Here is a 22130-nt window from a genome sequence, read left to right as displayed (position 1 = left end):
CACTGTCAAGTTTGACACTGATGACATACTTGGTAAACAAAAAAGGTAGGAATTGTTTGGATATGCATAATTGAAACATAGGAAGACACTATAATCGCCTAGATTCTCAGGAGCTGTTGCTTCCTGTGGTAAAGCGTATGTGGGTTAGTCACTGCTGCCTATAATAAATCCTATGCACTGCAGGTTACACTATAACATACACAATATAATCACTACACAGACACAGTGCACCTGCTTGGAGAAAACACCCCCTCTGCTGCTGTGTTAAGTTTGTATCATATGGCAACATTTACAGATCTCCAGACTCAGGCTCTAATGTAAAAGGCCAAGGTAAATTGTTTGCATTTTAGCCAATTCCAGTTTATACTTTCCATTTTCACACTTGATTCCAATTAAATGTAATATGTTTACAGCAGTAGGGGTTTAAGTGAAACATTCCTGATTTTATTAAAAAGCACAAAAAAGTATGATACAGTATAGGATACAATTTTACTAATTGCAGTTAAGTTAGGTTTTTGCATGAATGTGATAACATTACACATGATAATAACACACATTATTTATTTCTTATTTTAATTTTGTTTGTGACTACAGATTCTTGCTCATACAAACACATAACCCTCGCTCCAGCCAAAATGTCACTGAAGCTTCTTGCACCAAACACACAACCACAAAAGCTGTCATAACATTGTCATGTCAGCTGAAGTGTCCAAAATGAAAATAAATGAATGTATTTAAGTAAAAAAAAGGGTGCTATCCATACGCTGAATAATGGAAACAGAGAAGCAGACTGTTTCCCTTCATGACTTGGCGTGCAGAATGGCAAGTAAAGCAGCATTAAGAAATTGCAAGTGCAAACTGCATGTATAGGCACTCCCAAACTTTCCCACATTGAACTCTCCAAATCTTGTCTTTGTCAGCACAACTCTGCACCCCCCTCTTCCTTCTTGCTCTCTAGACTATCCCAAAATAAACAAGAAAAAACAAAGCTGTGTGGAAACTCACCTCACCGATTGTAACAAAGTGTCCTCCACGGTAGAGAGCAGAATCAGAAACAACGGCACCAACATGGACTGTACCAAAATCTCAGTGTGCATGTTTAAATCCCACAGAAACCTGAAGTAAAGTAGCTTGAAGGAATTTCCCAATCTCTCTCTCCTTAAACAGACAGGACAGGAAGAGAGAGTGAGAGGGAAAAGAAAAGGAGAGAAGGAGAGAAAGAGCAGCAGGCTGGCCTGAACTGGCTCAATCCCTTCAGAGGCCAACTACAGCTCTCTCCATACAAGTGCATTTGATTAGTCTTGACTCTCAGACACAGGCTTGGGCAGGAGCTAGAGTGGGGAAAACTGCCAATGTAAAAAGTTAAGTCACCAGTTGGAGATGTAATAAGAAGCAGACTGTTTTTAAATGTTTTCTTTAAAATTTTTCCCCTTCCTTTTCCAGATGTATAGTGCTGTTGTTTTCTTTTTCTTTTGATGTAATAGGCCTTTTCTCTGTAGACATTTGACATGTCACAATAGGAAAAGCACAGGTGTGCATGATAACATAATGATGGCTGAATCCAATTTAGCTGCTCCATATTCAGTATTGTGCATGCTTGCTCACTGTCACACATAGCTTAGTCATGGCTTACTTACTGGGACACTTGAATGGAAAAGTGTCATTGTTAATGTGATTACTTACATGTGTGTTTTTCGATGACAAGTCAAAATGGAGAATCAAGTTTGCTCAAAACAATACTGAAAAATAATAGCATGCATTTTGACTCTGCTCTGACAGAACTAATGAAATTTCAAACACAGTTGGGTGCAAAAGTTCAATTCATTCGGTAATTTTGAAGATGCCATTCAATGGCAGTCAAGGCACTACGATCCAATGTACCACGTGAAGGCCACTTCACATGCCATTTTTTGTTTTTATTGAATAAAGACCACAGTCATTGGTTGAATGTGATTTTTTTCAAGCAACCAATCATGTTAATATAATGCTTCCTCAAGACAACAGTCGACTCCTCAAGACAATAGTCGACACATATTGAACTCAGGCAGCATGTAAACTGCACCTTTCAACTTGCACCTTTCAACCCACAGGAGATTTACACTATATGAGTTAACCTGACAGCTCAGTAGCCTACTCAGCTTAATAATTTATGAGGACTTTAATCAAAGGTATGCATAAAAAGGTTCCTGCTTTGTTTACAATAGGTACATCATACGACACCTTCTGTCCTTTGAACCCCACTTCAGACAAGGAAAAACTCCCCAAAAAAACCTTTAATTGGGAAAGAATTGAAGAAAACTCAGGAAGAGCAACAGAGGAGGGATCAATCTCCCTTGAAGGACAGACAAGCAATAGATGTACGTATATCAACAGAATAAAAATTATGATAGGCCTACAATCCAAATGACAAAACATAAAGGGTAAACATATCTATATATGTACTGTAGGTACATCTGTAAAAGAGTGTGTGTGTTTTAAGCATTGATATAGAACATATATATCTATGGTTTTAAGTGTGTAAAACGTACTTTTTCAATAATAGTCTATCTAATTTAGCTTTGGCAAAAATGTAACTTGAACATTTATGATAAAGCTTATTTAAATTGAGAGAGAGAGAGAGAGAGAGAGAGAGAGAGAGAGAGAGAGAGAGAGAGAGAGAGAAAGATATCTAAACATATAGGCTACTGTGATTTATGATATTGACGAACAGCAATTCGAAAAAAATAAGAACACTGTTACCGTTTTCCGTGATAATGATTGTGATAGTCGGCCACAATGAATCATTACAGTAGTAAAACAAATGAGAACGAGGCAAATACAAGTATTTGGGTGACTTGAGGACCTTCGGCTGTTACCATGGAGACGGTTGCGCGCCTCCGCTGCATGCGCTGGTGCTGTTGATGTGATTGGAACCTGCGCGCGCTCCCGCACTCTCCCACACTCTCCCAACACACAGCCGGAAAACAGCTGATGTCATGGACAGGACGAGACACGGCACATAAGGGAAATCCTCCTCTCGTAAGTGATTCAGTGTGTTTTCTTTCTCTGCTGCTACACTCGTCGTGTAGCTAGCTACGTAACTGGACATCCAGCTGTTGTGCTTTAAGGATGCTACTGACGCTTCGTGCTGCTGCGCGCTAGCTTGATGGGTCTCCAGGAAGTGTGGGGGGATTTTCATCCTTCTGAGTAGGCCTTGACTAAAATATTGTCGTGTATTTGCTACACTTTCACGTAGCCATGTTGTCACATATCATATTAGCTTCGTTTAGGACCTACGCTTCCCCACATCTTTGTATAACGTTAGCCTACGCACTGTGTATTTGCCCTCGTCCGTTTCCATAGTAACCTTGGCTCGGTCGGTGTCATCCATTCAGCTCTCAATCTCAGTATGGATATGCATTCTTGATTGACAGCCGGTTGTGTGCCCGCCCTTTTTCAGGACGTGCGACCGGCCATATGCCACAGCAGAGTGATAGAGAAACTCTGTGCCACAGCAGCTTGTCGTGTGTTGATAAGGCGGTTAAGCAGTTTCCTAAAAGGGTTTTAGGATTTCACAGTCGCCCATTAAAGTCAAGTGGGTCAGCCAATATAGGGCCTTGTATCTTAACTGCTCAAGGTGTAGCTAGTTTTTACCAAGATTACCAAGATTGATTTGAAGTTTTCTTCAATATTGTGCCCCAATATTAGGTAGCAGGTAGCGCACAGTGGGTTTACAGTATCAGAGCATTTTGTCAGAAAAGAAATGCCTGCTGCTGCTGGAAACAAAATCAGTGAGAGCAGGTAGAGGGAAACTGCTGGAGTTGGGTGATAACTCTCTATGTGTTCGTCACCATGAGTGGCACCTTTCACAGTACACTTAATAATTGAAACCATTGTTCGCGTAAAATATTGAGGAATGCGGCTTTAAATTATATTCAACATGGAAATAAAGGGGGTGCGAATGTTAATGTGGCCGCTGTATGCCCACCTTCTCAGTCAGGAGCAGTAGGAGTCCACCATTATCTTGAGAATGTATTGATCCTTTCCATAAATTTGAACTAAGCGCACCTACTTAAGACCAGTTTGTATAAATGCCTAATTGCCACTTGAGGCTATGGTAGAGAAAAAAAGAACTGTACAAATGTGCTCCCAGCATCAACCAAACTTTTTCTTGTCTGCTGTAATTAAGATGATACTGCCAAAGTGCACTTTGGCAGTATAAAACTTCAGCGAAAAAAGTTTGCAGACTCCAACAAATACTCACAGTTACAATTAATCTGCCCAGTGATCGCATCCTGCCCATGAGGAACATGTCCTCTCTCCAAATGGGAAAGTAATTGCAGTCTTTGCCACCTATACTCCCACATAATAGCACTTAGACCCTGCAATTTAGTTTTCACTCTTCCTCACGTCTTCATCTGCATATGTTAAGTGTAGCAATTACACTGGGAAATTGCTTCTAACTACATGGGGTTTATATGGACAGTTTCTTTTCTTGGTAAGAGCATAAAAGGAAACAAGGGTGACACAGTTACATTGTTCTACAGTATCTGCCCATGTGTTTTTGTTCTCATTTTATCTTTTTTACTTTTTAAAAAGGTGTGCAAAGTTTTTGTCACTTTTTAACAAAAACTTCTTTCGGTCTGTTGAGGACAGGCATTCAAGCCATTTGTTGCACGTTTACATGTTAGTTTAATTGAGACAGTAGATCAGGCCATTTGCTCATTTATCGACTATACTATTACAAAAAAAAACTCACTACCAGGCATCGTCTTGTTTAATTCATAGTAACTGTAAATGTAATAATTCAGTTTTTGTTTATTTCACTTTGAGATATTAGCACATTTCATTGATGGGAACACAGAAACACTCACAAACTGCTCAAGCGCTCATGATGCAGTGACACATTTCATCTGGGCATTTGGGAATTGATGTTTCTTTTCAAACTTTTCCTTTTCAGATTGACATACACATCCACATATTTAATCTATTGTAATACCTTCACTATCCCACATTATTGAACTGAATTTCAGTGCAGTTTTTTTTAAGGATTGTTTCACCCAAATTATAAATCACGCAATTTCTCACATTCCTATCTAGCCATGCAAACAAGTTTAGATGGATCTTCTGAGGCATCTGTCTCTGAGATTTCAGCCTCTATCCCAGTATAATGAGGTGAATGGAATTGAGCATGTGTCTCTCTTATTTTGGGTGAAACTACAGTTTTCATTAAAACTACTGCCAGAGAAATGGTTCCTCTAAAAACTTTTTGGCAGTGTGTTCTGTGGATTCTCCAGTGTCAAAGGGGTATTGTTTTGGGAAAGAGATGTTTTCAAATGTGCTGAGAGCCCCACAGACATTGTATTGGAGCCGCGCCAGAGATATCAGATACAGATATCTCAAAATATGGACAAATATAACCAAAAACTATCATCATGGCTACATACCACTGGAGGTTAGCGAGAAAATATTTGTTGTTTTGTTGTTATGTAAGTTGGGTGGAGCGAATTGATTGTATAGATATGTGCTAATGCTGCACCTCGCAGCACTTGTGAATGTTCTCTCACCCCTCTTTACTGCTCTTATGACTGCTACCATTCACTGACTGCTGCCGCAGGACCCCCAGGCCTTTAGGACATTCTCCTTTTTGCATCTCTAGTCTCTCTCTCTCTGGTTGGTCTCTCCACCCCTCTGCGCCCTGGGGATGAATGCACCAATGAGGAGCCTCACAGTGAGTCCCCTGGTCCTCCTCCACCTCCACCTCATCTTCTTCTTCCACAACACCTCAGTCACTCACTCACTCAGTCACAGAGTGTCGCATATATGCCTTGATGTCAGACGTGGTGGGCATTCCTGTCTCTATGAGCGTACTGTAGATGTGGGTAGTGTACTGTACACCATAAGGGCCATGGTGTTAACTAACTGTTGTGTGTCATTTACAGGGTATGCCTGATCGCATGTTATGTGCAGTGCTGGAGCAATTTCAGCTTTACTTTTCCCTTTGGTATGTGCGCTTTGTCTCCATTCAGAGTGTCATTTCTTCTTGTGTTCTTATGTTGAAACGGCCTGTACACTTTTTTTATTTTTCTGCATACACATATACACAAGCATACTGAACCATGGACATGCACAGGTAACACTAACTCACACCTCACACTGTACAGTAGGTTGCACAGCTTAATACGCCTTGGTGTTCAATACAAAGAAGATCATGTAGGGTCTTTTCGAATGGTAAGTTACTGTAGCTGTTCCAATGTGAATATACTCGTCCTGTGTTCCATGTGTGCTACGTTGTGTATCACGGTGGCCATTCAACAATGCAACAAATTTAATTTTAAAGTCCACACCTCTGTTCTGGCAATTCAAGTCAGGGTAGTTTATTTTACTGAACATACATCACAGTATACTAAAGCTTACCACTACATGTGACAACATTCAGAAGCCAGTATTGATACAGAGCTTATTTAATAAATGAATACTATATTTAAATATAATAACTTACAGTGAGCGTTCTTTTTTTTTTTTTTCCAGAAGTGCACTCGTATTTTTAAAGTCAGTTACTGTTAATGTGGCCATACTGAATATGGCAAGCCAAGTGCCTCTGAGCTACATTAAATACTGTACACGATAATTATGTAGATTATAATTCACATTGGACACATTGGAGTTACTAAAAATGGTACTGCCACTGCCCAGACTTGGATGCAGCCAGTGTGTTCTCCTGTTCCTCATTTAGCTCACCTCATTTTTGTTCACTGTTTGGTTCGCCTCCCTCTCTCTGTCAGATCCACTCTCTGTATAGCACGGCAAGTCCCAGCATGCTAAAGAGGAAACAGAGTTCACGGGTCGAGGCCCAGCCCATGACCGACTTTGGGCCGGATGAGACCCTCGCAGACAGCGCTGACATCTTCTGGATCAACAAACCAGTGAGTGTACTCGCATGTGTGTCAGAGTCAGCTTAACACATATGTCATATGTTCCATTCATGCCAGATATTTTAATTATTTGTAATAATAATAATAATAAGTCACACTTAATTGATGTATTTCCTTTGAAATGTTTTACAAATATGGCAAGGTTATTCAAATAGTGAGACAGCAAAGATTATAACAAAATATTATAGAAAAGTTTCTCATTGTTTTTTCTTTTGTCCTCTTTCTGCAGTGGGTGCACTCCCTGCTGCGGGCCTGTGCCATCATCAGTGTCATCTCTGTGTGTATGAACACCCCCAAGACATTTGAGCATTACCCTCCGTTGCAGTATGTGACCTTCACGCTGGACACACTGCTCATGTTCCTATACACTGCAGAGATGATTGCCAAGATGCACATCAGAGGAATCATCAAGGTAGCAACTGACAGAGTTACATAGTCATAGGTAGCACATTACCAAAATCAAGCTATAAGATTACATTGTTTTTTCCACACTAAACTAAAATATTGAACTATGAAATACCAACAAAGGAAACAGAAAATACATTGAACTAAAGAGGGAAAATGCTGTTACATTGTGACTTGGAAACCACACTGTAACACATGAATATGCCATTTTAAATATTAAATAAATGAATAAATACATAAATAAATATGCCTATGGAATATATCCTAAAATAAATAAATGAGGAAATAAAATAAATATAAATATACAAAATTAGTCAATATAGTTAAATAAAAAAATAGGTGTTACTTTAATTTAATTTCTTTTGTTTCATTTTGTCACATTTATTTATTTCCCTCTATTTATTTCCACTTGTTATAATCAAATGAAGGGGCGTGGCTATATCACAGCCTCAGACCATACAGTCTATGCCTCAGGCCAAAACAACTAGTTTAAAGTGCCCATATTATGAAAGAAATCCCATATTATGAAATAAAATCACTTTTTCTGGGATTTGGTGTGTTATTTTGTGTCTCTGGTGCTTCTACACGCATACGAACTTTGAAAAAAAAAACATCCATGCTGTTTTGAGTGAGATACGGGTTTCTGAATGTGTCCTGCCTTCAGTCTCCGGGTGAGCTGTTCAAAATCAGCACGGCTTTTTACGTCACTAGCCGAAACGAGGTGGCTAACCATAGCATGCTAGCGCTAGCATGCTAGCCCGTTCTGAATGGCAAAACACTGCTACAACACACACAAGTTCACCATAATCTACAAAAGAACTACTTACATGTCCCTGTTCTGCAGGTATTCCACTCAAAGTTGTAAGTGCGCCCTTGTTTAGAAGAAGTCTCCCGGCTAATCCTGCCTTGTACTAACTGAAGTTGTAGAAACAAACAGCTAGATGATGTGATCCTTACCTAGCTACTGTGCAGATGTCACAGCAGTGAGATGCCTCACTCTGTAGCTAAAACAGAGACCTGAACACACAGGGTGAAAAGATTATCTGCAGCAATGTGCATTACAACAAAAATATGGTATTTTTTGAAAATTAAACCATGTAACCTATTCTGGTACAACCTCAAAATACAATTATGAAGCTGAAAATGAGCATAATATGGGCACTTTAAGCACTAGCCTGGGTGCTCCTTCTCCCTGCCTCCCTGTGTCTCTCCGGTGCTGGGTCTTGCTGTTGCCTTTTTTTTTTCAAGTAGCAGCTAGCTAGCAGCTAGCCACCAGCCTGTTGTGACCCAGGATCCTGGTGCTGGCTCTGGTTCGACTGTGGAGCTGGCGTGAGCCGCTCTCGTCCTGGCGGGGACCGCACTAGCTAGTTAACCTGGGAACCAGGCAAATTTGCCGAAATTATGTTTTATTTCCTCTGGCAGATAGTGATATGCTGGCAGTGCCAGGCTACTTGCTAGTTGCTTTTAGTCTGAGGCTGTGAGATAGTAAAGCCCCTTCATTTGGAAATAACTACAGAGGGAAATAAATAAATGTGACATTACGATATAAAAGTTCCCTAAACTAAATAAATGTGTTCATGATATAAAAAGCCCCTGAAATAAATAAAAGTATAACCAATTTATTTGTTTATTGAACTATATTGACTCATTTACAGTACAGGCCAAAAGTTTGGACACACCTTCTCATTCAATGCGTTTCCTTTTTATTTTCATGACTATTTACTTTGTAGATTCTCACTGAAGGCATCAAAACTATGAATGAACACATATGGAATTATGTACTTAACAAAAAAGTGTGAAATAACTGAAAACATGTCTTATATTTTAGATTCCTCAAAGTAGCCACCCTTTGCTTTTTTATTAATAAGGGAACAAATTCCACTAATTAACCCTGACAAAGCACACCTGTGAAATGAAAACCATTTCAGGTGACTAACTCATGAAGCTCATTGAGAGAACACCAAGGGTTTGCAGCGCTATCAAAAAAAGCATAGGGTGGCTACTTTGAGGAATCTAAAATATAAGACATGTTTTCAGTTATTTCACACTTTTTTGTTAAGTTCATAATTCCATATGTGTTCATTCATAGTTTTGATGCCTTCAGTGAGAATCTACAATGTAAATAGTCATGAAAATAAAGAAAACGCATTGAATGAGAAGGTGTGTCCAAACTTTTGGCCTGTACTGTATATGTTTGTATTAACATTTATTTATATATTTTTTGCCTTGTTTATTTATTTCAGGATGTGTTCATATGTTTATCTATTTATTTATGTATTTATTAATTTATTTAATATTGATACAATTGCATTCCATACATGAAATTCTTCAAAGTTATTTGATGACTTTCAGCAAATAAATAGGTTTTGATTTCCATGATGGGGAAATGTTATGTTTTATTTTGTGTATGTGGGTATTGTTTTCCATTCTGTCCTTACACATGTATTTGTGTGTTAGCACAATATATATATATATATATATATATATATATATATATATATATATATATATATATATAAACAAACACATTTCATAGCAAAATGGGAAAGGGAACTCACTAATTCACACATCATAGTTTATGACAGCCACTGAACAAGTAGAGACCTGACCGGCCACATGTTGGTTCATCAGATTTTTGTGTCAGATTTTAGTAACACTTTAAATTCAACTTTACTAGTTGTATTGAGCTGTACGTTTTTATTTTATTTTATTTTATCAGTTTATTTGTCAGGGACAATACATATAGGCATTGTTACATTTAAAGTGCAACCGATGCATGAATGTGGGACTTCTAGCCATAGGTTAATTTGCAGTCCTTGTCCCTGGTTAGGCTTTAGAAATGAAACACATGGAAAAACACTATAAAATAGACATACAAACAAACAGGCAGTCACAGATGCATGAAAACTAACAGTAAAGCAAACATGGACCAGCAGCCACATACATTACATGCATAAAGGCGAACAATACAGCAGAGTGAGGCAGCAACCTAGATGGTTAGAGCTGACAATTCAAGCAAACATTTACATAAATACATAAAACCCAACAGTAAAAAAAAACAGACGGGCAACAAAGAATAAACAAAAGAGGAGCGTCAATTATACTGTGCTGTATCAAACGTGACTTAGTGTTCGCAAATTTGCCTCTGTTTAAGCCATAGTTTTACCTTAGTATTAAAAACTTTGTGATCAGTTAATGTTTTTATATCAGATGGTAAGGTATTCCAAATCTGTGGGCCTTTAACTGAAAAACAGGTCTGGCGGAATGCTGTCTTGCACTTTGCAAATTTACAGTCTCCACGGACTGCACCTCTTGTAGTGGCTTCTTTACTGGAGTATTTTTGAATAATTTAATATACCAGTTCTGGGGCAAGATCATTCACACACTTAAAAATAAGCTTCATAAACAAGAAATTTATAAAATTATCAAAGATTAATAAATTAAACTTGTGTTGAATTTTACAATGATGCCATTTCATTGGCTTCTGATCCAGTGTTTTTAAGAGTTTGCTTATATGATGACAACATAGGTTTCATTGCTGACTGCGTGGCCCGACCGATGCACAAAAAGAAAGACGTGACAAAATCATGGCATGCATGTAGAGCTGAGCAGCCTTAATTGGTAAACAAGATCTCATAAGTCAAAAGCAATTCAGGTTAGCCTTAATAGTCTTGGATCATTTTCTGATATGTGCTTCAAATTTCAATTGGGAGTCTAAGACAACACCTAAACATTTAAACTTTCTGTATTTCATTCCGATCAGTAGTTATTGTAAAATCATTATGTGTTATTAGTCTTATAGAAAAGCACATGGAAACAGTTTTTTTCACAGTTCATAGTTATGAAATTGTTTTTAAGTCCGATGATTAAACACAATTCAAATCCAAAGTATACAGATAATGTTCTAAAGAAGCATCCAGGAACAGACAGCTGGTAGATGAAAGGCATAATTACTGCCATAAAAAAAGTGTGGACAGCTTAATTGGCAAATCAAGGATAACAAGCAGGGAGGCACTGGAGGACACATATTTAGAATCACAAGTCCAGGAAAACAGTATAAAACTGGAATATTTCTGATTCTTCTTTCTCTTGTTGTTCCTTTTAGTTCTTAAAGGTAGATCAAACCCATCTTTGGCCGTAAAATGGGAAGGTATTTTATTTTCTGTGTATGTCAAGTAAAATTAAACTTTTTTTAAATGATGCACCCGTCACAGATTAGAATTTTTTGATTTGTGGATCTATTCAACATGTCTATAACCTTGACACTTGGAAGTAAAATTGTGTAGCTAGTTGATGAAAGTGCCTGCACAAAACAAACAATGCACACAGCGTGGTAAAGTACAGTAATTGTATGCTTTTGTTCTTGTCAGTGTGTAATCAAACATGGTCTCTCTAGAGTGTCTCAGAACACACCCTCCTATTTGCAGCCTTTCTTCCTGTGGAAGACTGACCCCCTAAGAGCTTCTTACATACTCTCTCTCTCTGTAAGTGGTTATTAAGTATGCCCATTTTTGCTGGCCCTGTGACATTTCAGTTTCTTCACACTTCAGGGGACTATTCATTTTTTGTCTTATCATGTTGAAAACAAAACTGTTTGAATATTGTTGTCAGACTTACTGTCAAAATGGGCACGGTGTGTGTGTGTTATTTTCCTTGGATATTGCAGCTTTCTATCACAGTAAAAGCTTCATCTGTCAGATTTTCAGAAGGTGATGGTTTGCACTTGATATTGGCAATTTTCTGAACCATGAAGACATTATTAAAGCCTTAAAACATCATAGGATGTCTTGTAATTGTTAGAATACATCAGCTTTTTTTTTAAATATGGCCTTGGATAATGATGTTCATTTATTTTTGTTCATATTTTTTGCTCCTGTTCTTTTGTTCCAAGTATTCTCTCGTTTTTTGGCCTTTTTCTGATGCCTCCTCTTTCTTTGTTTTGTCTCTACACAGGGGGATAACTCCTATGTGAAGGATCGCTGGTGTATGTTTGATGGATTCATGGTGTTTTTCATCTGGGTGTCCCTGGTGCTGCAGGTATAATGCAACATTTACAATTACAGGTTTCTCTGCATTTATATTGGCATTTTCTTCTTGCAAGTTCCCTGTACAGCTTGACATAAAGCAATCAATTGTAGTAGCTGGTTTTTACTTCGTAACAATCCATTTCTCTTTGTTTTAGGTGTTTGAAATAGCAGAGCTTGTGGATCAGATGTCTCCATGGGGAATGTTGAGAATCCCCCGAGCGCTCATTATGATCCGGGCCTTCAGGATCTACTTCCGCTTCGAGCTTCCTCGCTCGCGCATCACCAACATACTGAAGTAGAAAACTGTCATGAGCATTTCTCTACACTATGGTCTCCACACTTAATGGATAGCCATACACGTAACAATATGCCTTTCTTTACTCTTCTGCTTTGCAGGCGATCTGGGGAACAGATCTGGAGTGTCTCCATCTTCCTGCTGTTTTTTCTCCTGCTCTATGGAATTCTGGGTGTTCAAATGTTTGGAACGTTCAACCACCACTGTGTTACTAATGATACACAGAGAGGGTAAGAACAACGTTCATTCAACCTTTATTTATCCTTGAGAGATCATGAAGGGCGACCCTCATTTACAATGTCATCGAGTCAGATTACAAACAAATACAGAACAGCAACACAGAAAGTACAATCATAAATATAGAAAGACAATAAACCATTCAGAATTGGAAAAAGATTTGATAAATAAATTAGGATAATAGGGATGCAAAAGAAAATACAATTATGTAAAGCAGAAGTAGAAGTAGAAGTAGAAGGTTGCAGGTTTAGAATCAGATTTCTAAATTATCCAAGGGGCACAATTGAGTTGATTTTATGAAGTATAAAGACACGTAACTTTGGATGCCTTTTTTGTTGTTTGTTGACCCTCTTATTACTTGTTTCAACTAAGCAATTGTACTAAACTGTCATCCTTCAGATTTTTAATGAACAACTTTAAACATCTGATGGAGGTTGTCTTTCCCAGCTTTAACAGAGGTGGTGATGCATTTTTACTGAAGTAAAAATGGTTAATGAAGTAGTTTTAAGAAGCTAAAGGCGACATATTGTACATTGAGTGTCTTTCTTATTACAGTACAGTAAATGGACTAGGGCCATCACTAAGTGCAGAACACCACTGGTACACACATAAGGTACAAACATAGATGAGCTTGAATGCATCTGTGCATTACAGCCTATAAAAGCCAATCTAAAATAATTTACCAGCAAGCATATTTGGTCATAACAAAAATAGCCTATGAATACAGCTATTGAAAAACTTCTGTAGGCTCCCTCGTCTGTGTTGATGAGTTCTTTCTGCAGGCTTTGTACTCGGATGTTTGTTACTTATGAGTTCTGGAAATTGGTTTACAGAGGTAGCTTGTATTACATTCTGCCTATGTGAAACACTGCAGGGGTCTGCACAATCTAGATGCTACATTAAAAGATCTGGGGTCTCATTTATAAAACTGTGCGTAGGATCCTTACTATAAGTGTACGTGCGCCCAAAAGCCCAAATTGGCGTACGCCGAAAAAAAGTCAGATTTATAAAACCGTGCGTACGCACACCTGTAAGCAATGTTCCCTTTATAAATCACAGATTGACTACAAGTGTGCGTACGTGGATCAACCTCTTATCCCGCCCTGTACACGCTCATTTTTAACCATAAATAGTCAATGCAAAGCACCTCGTGAATGCTGATCAGTATGTTAATGACCCTGGCAGTTGTTCTTCGTTACACCGAAACACGCCGAATCATGACGACTGGCGGAGAAAACAAACAAACAAAAAAAAAACTCTCAGACGCTTAGGAATTGCTGCCAATTGAATTATAATTTCGGCCTGTTGTCGCACAGCGTATGGAAACCGGATCTATAGACTACCTTTATTCATAAAATCTTCCAAATCAGCAGGCATTACGGTACTCGGGGACAGCTTCGATATACCAGACGTATATAATAAGATTTAACAGAACTATATATTATATCCAAACAAGCCTTAGTGATGAAGTTGAAGATTATATATAATATTTATTTAAAGTGCCCATATTATGAAAAGATCACTTTTTCTGGGATTTGGGGTGTTCTTTTGTGTCTCTGGTGCTTCCACACACATACAAACTTTGAAAAAAATCCATCCATGCTGTTTTGAGTGAGATACAGTTTCTGAATGTGTCCTGCCTTCAGTCTCCTAGTGAGCTGTTCAAAATCGGCTCAGACTGTGACGTCACAGTCCGAAATGAGCTGGCTAACCACAACCGTTAGCTTGTTAGCATGCTAACCGTTAGCATTAGCATGCTAACGCTAATGCTAACGCTAGCATGCTACGTCGTTCTCAATAGCAAAGCACTGCTACAACACACACAAGTTCACCATAATCTACAAAAGAACTACTTACATGTGTGCCCTCATTTAGAAGTCTCCCAGCTAATCCTGCCTTGTAACTGACCAAAGTTGGAGAAACAGGCTTTCTTTTACTGTCTCTAGAGTTAGCTAGCTGACATGCTCTACATCTGAACTACTGAGCATGTGCGAGTGCAATCAAAGATAGTACAGAAGAAGAAGATGAAAAGAGGTCTCACTCTGTAGCTAAAACAGAAACCAGGTGAAAAGAGGATCTGCAGCAGTGAGAGAGAGCTGTGCAGTACAACAAAAATATGGTGTTTTTTGAAAATTAAACCATGTAAACCTATTCTGGTACAACCTTAAAATACAGTTATGAACCTGAAAATGAGCATAATATGGGCGCTTTAAAAAAACACTTAGCTGTCAGCCATTTCCCTCTGGAAACAGCCGGTTTCACCCAGAGTGGCGAGGACCTGTATTTGGACCGGGATGGCACGGTTCCGGCGCGTTGCCCTCTCTACTGGACCCAATTCAGTACATAGATCCAAGAGCGCAGCTATATTACTATTACAGCTACATTAGGGAATTTAAATTGGCATATGAGCCAGTCATCCTCATGGTCCCTGAAGTCTCTTTTTCTCCTGATTCTTCCATTCCAGTCCTCCTGCAGGGCCAGCAGTGCCATCATGCAGCATTACGCACGGGTTCACTGCAGTATTTATATGTTTAGTCTACAACAATTTGTGATTGTTAACACCTTGCTAAAATCACAGCAACAACTGGTATCCCCCACCCAGAGATACAATTTGAAATCGAAATGTAATAGGCAAACACACTTTTCTTCATGCAGGGTTTGTTATAAACAGTATTAAATTTTAGACCGATAACAAGGACATAGAGCCTAACGATTGCGCGAGAGCTTGACATTTGATGATATATGCACAGTTTTAAAGACAGATATTTAGTTATTTACACTGTGTTGTGCAGTTATCTAATGGTAGGGTATTTGATGCTATCCTGTATTCCATACAGTCGGGCCATCTCCTACTCCTGCGCTCCGTAGCGGACAATGTGATGGCGAGACAGTGCTGATTAAATATTAAGAATTAGTTTTTATTTAAGATTATCACTCAGTACAAGCGCAAATAACACTGCTGGATTTAATCTTCATACGGTGTGAAGAAATGTGCGTGAGGCATTATTTTTTAATACTTAAACATATTAAGAGTAGCCTAACCCTTATTCCCACATGTACTTTCTGCAGTCTGACTTCAGTTCACCACCTCACCATCTGCGTCGCCAATTCCTATTTTGTCTCCAAAATGTCCGTACACATGGGTCAGAGTTTGCGTGGAGGACCGCACATTCTCCCGTCAAGTTTGTTTTTTATAAATCACAACCTTTGCGTGGGATGTGGCGTACGCACTGTTCTGTATTTCTACTAGCCAGCAAATAAATGGGCAAACGTTACTGCTTCAAACGAGGATTCTTTACTGCAGAAGTTTTTTGTGTACAGGCATTGCATCTCAAAAAAAAAACTTGCTCCTTTTCCGTCATTTCCGTCAATTTCTAAACGTAACCTACACTGCATTATGGGTAATGTAGTATTACTCAATGTAACCTTTAGATCAACAATTTACCTCAAATAAAGAATGATGCATTTATGTATCCTTAAACATATATAAATCAGCAACTCAAATTTAAACTCAAAGTGCTTAACATCCCTAACAATAAGCATTAAGTTGCAACATCCTCCCCCCGATGAACCATAGTTCATTACTCAAGTCTCTAAAGGATATAGCAATTGAACTGGTCTTCTCAGTAAAGTCCCAGATGATGTGCGAATCACACAGGACCTCACTTTCCCGTCGCGACCTGGAAATAGTTCCTCAACTCTTCCCAACTTCCAAGTCTGTCTTGGCATGTTACTATCTCCAAGGAGGATGATGTTGCCCACCTTCAACAAGGTAGGTTGAGGTGTGTCACAGCGATGGGCTGATTTTAGGTCCAAGAGGTAGTCCCTCCGCCAGCTGCTCCAGAAACCGGTCATGAGCCGCTGCCTGTATCGCCATCTCTTTGTCATCTCCTCTCTGTTCAGTGTTGCATTCCCACTGGCTGCTGGAAACGGCTTTGGTGGCAGAGAGGTGAGTCTTTTTCCCACAAGGAAATGGGCAGGTGTCAGCGGCTGTGGCTCATCTAAGTCATTGTTGACAAAGGTAAGTGGTCTGGAGTTCAAGATGGCCTCCACCTCTGTCAGGATGGTGGTCAGTTCTTCAAAGCTAAGGGAAGCTCGCCCGAGAGTTTTTCTCAGGCAGGTTTTTACTAACCGGATGAGTCGTTCCCAGAAACCACCCCACCAGGCAGCTCGTTCAGCAATGAATCGCCATCTTATTCCCTTCTCTGAGAAATATTCTAGGAGTTGCTGATCTTTGATGCTCTTCCAGAGTTCTTTCAGGTCTTGGTCAGCTCGCTTGAAGGTCTTTGCATTATCTGAATAAATCACCTTACATAGTCCCCTTCTAGCAATGAATCTTTTCAGAGCTAACAGAAAATGCTCGGTCGTTTGACTGGAGACGAGCTCCAGATGGACTGCTCTGGTCACAGCACAGGTGAATAATGCAATATAGGCCTTACTAGGCGCACCACCAACCTTGACATATAGTGGCCCAGCAAAATCCACACCTGTGACTTCAAATGGAGGAGATTCTGTAATTCTGTCACGTGGCAATGGAGCAGTAACCTGCTGCACAGGTTTTGCTTTGAACCTTCTGCACACATTGCACCTTGTTAGAACACTCTTCACAAGCTGTCTCCCTCTCATTATCCAGTGTCTTTCTCGTATTTGCACCAGTGTGTCTCGCACACCTGCATGCATCAGGTTCTCATGGCTTTGCTGAACTAACAACTCACAGTATCTGTTCTTCGCAGGCAAAATCCACGGATGCTGCTGTCTGAAGCTGAAGTCCGATTGCTGCAACCTGCCTTCAACACACATCAATCCATCCTCATCCAGAAATGGCCTTAACTCTCTGATCTTTGAGTCCTTGTTTAATGCTTTTCCAGCTTTCAGGAGAGTGACTTCTTGACTAAAGTTCTGGCATTGCGTTAACTTTATCCAATACTTCTCTGCTTGAAACAACTCCTCTTCTGTCAGCTCTCCCTTTCTTTTTAGTTTCAAGCGTGTGTTGTCTGCAAATCTCTTTATCCAGGCTGTTATTCGTAACACTGATTTCAGCTTACTGTATCTTTGTAGGTCTAACACCGGTTCTGTTGTGTTATGCTCTTCACTGCTGAGCTGTACAGTTACGTGTTCACTTACGTTCAGTTCTTCTTCAACCACGTCATCTTCCACTGAATGGTCATCAGAGTCTTCCTCATGTTCAGATGAGGTCAGGAACGCAGGCCCTTTCCACCACAGGCGATCCTGACTCAGGCTCTCCACAGTCTGACCACGGGTGGGTAGGTCAGCTGGATTTTCCCTTCCTTTGCAGTGAGACCATGATTCTGGATCAGTCAGGGACTGAATTTCTGCCACCCTGTTGGCCACAAACTGCTTCCACTTGTGCGCTGAGCTGCGAACCCAGTGTAGCACGATCATTGAATCTGTCCACATGTGAAGTTGATAGATTTCGATTTTCAGCAGGTTTATCAAATTTCTTGCAAGCCTTGCTCCTATCAATGCTCCCATAAGCTCCAGACGTGGCAGTGACAGTTTCTTCAAAGGGGCCACTCTTGACTTTGATGCAACCAGACTAGCGGCCATCGTTCTGTCTTTTTTCTGCCACTGCAGATAGGCTACGGCACTGTATGCCTTCTCGCTAGCATCACAAAACACATGCAGTCTTGTTCCCTTGCTACCCTGCTCATCCCTTTCTCCATACCATCGCGGTATACAGATCTGGTGAATAAGAGGAAGTTCAGAACGCCAGCTGTTCCATTGTTGATTCAGGTCAGGTGGCAGCTCCTCATCCCAGCTCAGCCCTCTTTCCCACATCTCTTGCAGCAGGCATTTTACCCTTATGGTAAAAGGTGTTAGGAAGCCGAGGGGGTCAAAGATGCTAGCAGAGTGTTGCAGAATGCTTCTCTTTGTGCTGTTCTTCGTCAGTTTCTCCAGCAGAGGTCTCATATCAAACACAAAGTCATTAGTCTGTGTTCTCCACCCTAAGCCTAGTACCTTTAGCACTGTTCCATGAGCCTCTGGCTCCTCAGCGAGTCCAATTGGTGTCTCTTTCCACCTTTCTTTCAGTACTGCAGAGTTTTTCATCCATTTGCACAGGTCCATGCCAGCAGCAGACATGATTTCCTTTGCTCCGGTCGTCACAGAGACAGCTTCGTCTACATCACGGACACTTGCTATAAAATCATCAACATACAATGACTCCTTAATAAGCTGTACAGTGTGATGCTGTTCTTCATACTGCCCGAGATGCCTTTTCACTGTAGCTGCTAACAGGAACGGGCTTGGGGAGACTCCAAACACCACCCTGGTCATCCTTAACACACGCAGCTTCTCACCAGCTTCTTCCTTTGGTGAAGCAGTGAGCCACAGAAATCTCACTGCATCTCTGTCTCTCTCTGCAAGAGAAATCTGCAAAAATGCCTTCTTGATGTCTGCCATGAATGCAATTTCATGCAGTCTGAATCTGATCAATATGCCGAGCAGATCTGGATTGAGGTTTGGACCGGTCAGCAGACAGTTGTTCAGGGAGGGACAGCCATATTCATGTGACGAGGCATCAAACACCACTCTCAGCTTTGTGGTCATTTTGTCCTCTCGGAGCACAGCATGGTGGGGTAAGTAGTATTTGACATTTGATGATGAACACTTACCCTCGGTCACATCTTCGGCAATGTCCTGTTGTAGATAATCTTCTACCACTTCACTGTATCTCCGAAAGAAGACTACATCTGCCCGCAGCCTCCGTTTCAGTCCTTCAAACCTCCTCTTTGCAATTCTGTAGTTGTCTGGGAGTTCTGGTTTCTCATGCCTCCACGGCAGCTCCACTTCATATCTCCCATTCTTGAATTGCGTTGTTTTTTCAAACCTTTGAAGAGCTTCTTCTTCATCTGTATGACCAGGCTCTTGTCTTGTAATACCAAGAGATTCTATCTCCCAGAATGCTTTCAGCTGGTTTGAAATCAGTCTGTCCTCTTCAATATGAATGTGCATACACGTTGCTTCAGTGATGCTCGGCATTGTCATTGGGCCTTGTACAGACCATCCAAATACACTTTCAAGTGCAACCAGTGTGTCAGTGAGTCTTTCCACACAGCCAGACACCGTGCTCCAGTAGTAGTCTGCTCCTATTAGCACTGACAACTCCGTGTCAGCGCCATCTTCAATAACATCAGCAAACTGCAGACCTCTTCTTTCCAGTTCATGCTGGATATGCTCTCCTGGAACTTTCATTACAGCAGTACACACTTGCGGTGTTTCGATCGCTTCAATTTCTACTTTCTGTCCCTTATTCCAAATGTTCTCCAGAACGAGTTTCACAGTGTTGCATTTGGTTGTCACAGGAGCAGCGGAGCCAAATGTATGAAGAGTGAAAGTCTCTTGTCTTATAACTGGTAGCTGTAGGGCCCTTGACTGTTTTTCACACACAAAGCTCCTCTGACTTCCTCCATCTAGCAGGCAGCGTACTGCTGTCCTTCCACCTGGACCCACTGCACATGCCTGGGCAGTCTGTAGCAGCACTGTACTCTGGCTCTTTGGCTTGACTTTCATGGAATGGGTAGCGAATGAAGAGACCACATCTTCTACATTTTCACCAGTGACCGGCATAGGCTCTTTACGGTTTCCGCATACCGCACTGTGATGTCTTTTTCCACATTGGTCACATGATGTGTCTTTAATCCTACAGTTTCTTGCTATGTGCCTCGGCCCAAGGCACACAAAGCATCTTCCCATCTTTTTCAGAATATCCCGCCGCTCAGCTACATTGTGTGAAGGACAAAGTTCTGGTTTGTGCTCTGCACTGTCACAAAAAACACAATTATGTGTCCTCTGACTGGCAGTGTGCAAAGCAGCGGCTGATGGCAGGGTCTGTCTTTTCTGTTTCAGCTCATAAGCTGTATCATTTCTTTTCAATGACTTATTTAGACTCTGGTTGTCCTTTTCTTTGTTACCTCGTGTCAGTTGCATGGTTCTCTCTCTGCTGTTGATCTCATGTTGAAGAAACTTCATCACCTCTGAGACCTTCCATTCATCACTCATTCCCTTTTCCCTGCTGTACTGAAGAGCTATGTCCTCGGGTATCAACTGCAGCAGGATTGGGCAGAGCAAACTGCCATAAGTCTCTGACACAACACCCAGTGACTCCAAACTGCGTATCTGGATCTCACATTCATCGTACAGCTGTCTCAATGCAACAATGTCTGATGACTTCTTCACAGGGGTGAGATTCAGCAATTTTGTCATGTGAGCATTTACTACAAGGTCTTTCCTCCCATATCTCTCCTGTAGCAAATCCAATGCATGGTCATAGTTGCTGTCTGTTAACATCAGCCCTGCTACTGTCTTAGCTGCAGCGCCAGAGAGGTATGACTTCAAATAAGTAAACTTTTCAGTTTTACACAGTGCCTCGTTTTGGTGAATAGCTGTCTCAAATTGGTTCCAAAAGTCTCTCCATAAGCTGATATCACCACTGAATCTTTGAATGCTCAATTTGGGTAACTTAACAGAATTCTAAATTGAAGTTCTGTCTCCAACACCTCTTCTTGGGCTACTCACGCTGTCACAAGCCTTTATCACGCTCTGTGCACGCGTCCTCAGCGTGATCACTCGTTCCTTATATTCCTCCGCGTTCATGATTTCTGCTTCCAAATCGTCCATTGCAGTTCTCTGTTCAATTCCTCGGTCTAAATCCAACAATACTTCTTCTTTAGTAGACAAGTTCGCCAATAACTCACGCAAACGTCCGACATCAGCATTGTCCAGGCTAAGCTCCGTGTCGATACTTTGCAGGAGTCTCGTTGTAGCTCCACGCATCGCTCGCCGTTTTCTGACCAATCTTTCCATTTGTTCTTCCATTTTCCTTTCCTCGTTTGCTGACTAGATATCCCGGGTTTCGGCACCAAACATTGTTCTGTATTTCTACTAGCCAGCAAATAAATGGGCAAACGTTACTGCTTCAAACGAGGATTCTTTACTGCAGAAGTTTTTTGTGTACAGGCATTGCATCTCAAAAAAAAAACTTGCTCCTTTTCCGTCATTTCCGTCAATTTCTAAACGTAACCTACACTGCATTATGGGTAATGTAGTATTACTCAATGTAACCTTTAGATCAACAATTTACCTCAAATAAAGAATGATGCATTTATGTATCCTTAAACATATATAAATCAGCAACTCAAATTTAAACTCAAAGTGCTTAACATCCCTAACAATAAGCATTAAGTTGCAACACGCACGTTTTCAGCCCCGTTTTGTGCGTACGCCACGTTT

General features: G+C 40.4%; 2 protein-coding genes across 8 annotated transcripts in view; one reads left to right on the top strand and one right to left on the bottom strand.

Moving 5' to 3' along the window:
- itgbl1 (integrin, beta-like 1) overlaps positions 1-1295 on the bottom strand; it is a 43724-nt gene extending 42429 nt beyond the window's left edge. Inside the window, exon 1 of the mRNA XM_039818106.1 lies at positions 1006-1295. Coding sequence (XP_039674040.1) covers positions 1006-1097 — 92 coding nt within the window. The 5' untranslated portion in view covers positions 1098-1295. The remainder of the gene's footprint in view (positions 1-1005) is intronic.
- A 1602-nt stretch (positions 1296-2897) lies between these two features.
- Positions 2898-22130, top strand: part of nalcn (sodium leak channel, non-selective) — a 94816-nt gene continuing 75583 nt past the window's right edge. For 2 of the 7 annotated variants that reach the window (XM_039818051.1, XM_039818045.1), the window contains exons 1-6: positions 2898-3018; positions 6765-6905; positions 7144-7326; positions 12273-12356; positions 12502-12641; positions 12743-12871. In XM_039818051.1, coding sequence (XP_039673985.1) covers positions 2971-3018; positions 6765-6905; positions 7144-7326; positions 12273-12356; positions 12502-12641; positions 12743-12871 — 725 coding nt within the window. In that variant the 5' untranslated portion in view covers positions 2898-2970. Of the gene's footprint in view, positions 3019-5596; positions 5823-5921; positions 5984-6764; positions 6906-7143; positions 7327-12272; positions 12357-12501; positions 12642-12742; positions 12872-22130 lie in introns of those variants that run through there. The other 5 variants (XM_039818047.1, XM_039818048.1, XM_039818049.1 and 2 more) reach the window with 5 other exon arrangements.

Source organism: Perca fluviatilis, chromosome 12, assembly GCF_010015445.1.
Source record: "Perca fluviatilis chromosome 12, GENO_Pfluv_1.0, whole genome shotgun sequence".
Taxonomy (NCBI): domain Eukaryota; kingdom Metazoa; phylum Chordata; class Actinopteri; order Perciformes; family Percidae; genus Perca; species Perca fluviatilis.
Note: the sequence above shows the minus strand (reverse complement) of the source record. Positions and strands in the feature narration are given on the sequence as shown.